The sequence below is a fragment of the Pteropus vampyrus genome, unplaced genomic scaffold (genome assembly GCF_000151845.1).
Source record: "Pteropus vampyrus isolate Shadow unplaced genomic scaffold, Pvam_2.0 Scaffold40, whole genome shotgun sequence".
Classification (NCBI taxonomy): domain Eukaryota; kingdom Metazoa; phylum Chordata; class Mammalia; order Chiroptera; family Pteropodidae; genus Pteropus; species Pteropus vampyrus.
The window spans coordinates 7,689,889-7,691,601 of NW_011888821.1; the positions used below are offsets into that span (position 1 = coordinate 7,689,889).

The 1,713-nt window shown below is 54.3% G+C and overlaps 1 protein-coding gene across 1 annotated transcript in view; it reads left to right on the forward strand.

Annotated features, from left to right (window-relative positions):
* Positions 1–1,713, forward strand: part of ABCC1 (ATP binding cassette subfamily C member 1) — a 126,668-nt gene that overhangs the window by 111,536 nt on the left and 13,419 nt on the right. Inside the window, exons 21-22 of the mRNA XM_023529668.1 lie at positions 6–241; positions 1,097–1,407. Of these exons, the coding sequence (XP_023385436.1) occupies positions 6–241; positions 1,097–1,407 (547 nt within the window). The remainder of the gene's footprint in view (positions 1–5; positions 242–1,096; positions 1,408–1,713) is intronic.

Consider the following 1,713-nt stretch of genomic DNA (forward strand, 5'->3'; position numbering starts at 1 on the left):
CGTGTAAAACGCCTGCTCTCGCGTGGCCTCCAGGTCAAGCTGTCCGTGTACTGGGACTACATGAAGGCCATCGGACTTTTCATCTCCTTCCTGAGCATCTTCCTTTTCCTGTGCAACCACATTGCTGCCCTGGTCTCCAACTATTGGCTGAGCATCTGGACCGATGACCCCATCGTCAACGGGACCCAGATGCACACCGAAGTCCGACTGGGCGTCTACGGGGCCCTGGGCATCTTGCAAGGTAGGGGCCGCCCCCGCATCCTCCCCCACCCCACCTGATTTTGGCACTTGGAACCGCATCCATGTCTTATTAGAGAATTGGTCCCACCCCCGACCTCACTTGTCAACATTCTGTAAACCTCCAACCAAGCCGAACCCAGACGAACGGTGCCTGTCGCACAGTAGACCCTCAGCTATTTGTGGAATGAATGCTCCTTGGGTGCTTTGTTTCACGGGGCCCCCTTTTACTGGGGAGGGAAGTTGAGGAAGAGAGGCCACCCAGAGCTTGGGTGAGCAGGGGCCCTGACCATGGGGCCCAGGTAGGGGGAAGGCACTTCTGCAAAGTCTCATCTGGGGACTTTTACCTGCTGCCTGACAGCGAGAATTAGTTTATACTCGTGGTTTTTAACTCAAGGACGTTTGGCAGCGTAGGGACATCTTCTCGGTTGTCACAACTTCCGAATGAGGCCAGGGATGCTGCTAAAGCATCTTGCAATAGACAGCACAGCCCCCACGTCAGTAGCGAGGTTGAGAAACTCTGCCGTACCCACTTCTTGTGGTCTCATGAGGCTCCCCAAACCAGCACTAGTGCTAATGGCTAATGTCTGCTGAGCACTTACTTGGTTCCTGGTTCTGTTTTAAACACTTTCACATGCTTTAACTCGTTTTACCCTTGAAGCAATCCCATGAGGTAGGAGCTACTGTTTTCCCCATTTTTAGAAATGCAGAAACTGAGAGGTTAAGTAAGTTGCCCAAGCCACAGAGCCAGTATGTGGCAGAGCTGGCGTTGACGGAGGCAGAGTGCGGCTCAGCCACTCGTCCCTGCCCTCCGCTCGGCCCCCTGCCGCTGCGGAGGTTAACGCCAGAGTGTTCGTAGGTGTCACCGTGTTCGGCTACTCCATGGCGGTGTCCATCGGGGGTATCTTGGCCTCCAGCCGCCTGCACCTGGCCCTGCTGCAGAACATCTTGCGGTCGCCCATGAGCTTCTTCGAGCGGACGCCCAGTGGGAACCTGGTGAACCGCTTCTCCAAGGAGCTGGACACGGTGGACTCGATGATCCCGCAGGTCATCAAGATGTTCCTGGGCTCCCTGTTCAATGTCATTGGCGCCTGCATCATCATCCTGCTGGCCACGCCCATCGCGGCCGTCATCATCCCACCCCTGGGCCTCATCTACTTCTTCGTCCAGGTGAGACGTGGGCTCCTGGTGTCCAGAAGGAGCCCTGTGGTGCGCTGTGCCCCCGTGTGAGCCAGGGGCTCGCCTCACCGTGTCGCTTCCCCAGCATAGAGCTGTCGAGGGTTTGCTGGGGGCGGGCGTTAGATTTGTCGCCCTTGGTTTTGAATATCTTAGCTGATTGTTTTCAGCTTGTGGTTACCCAAATGTCCTTTTTTCTAATAATAAGTTTTGTTTTTGTAGCTGTACATGATAAAAGAAAGAAAAAACTGTAGCTATAAAGATAACCTTGGTTATTGAAATCTCTTGAAGAATTGTATG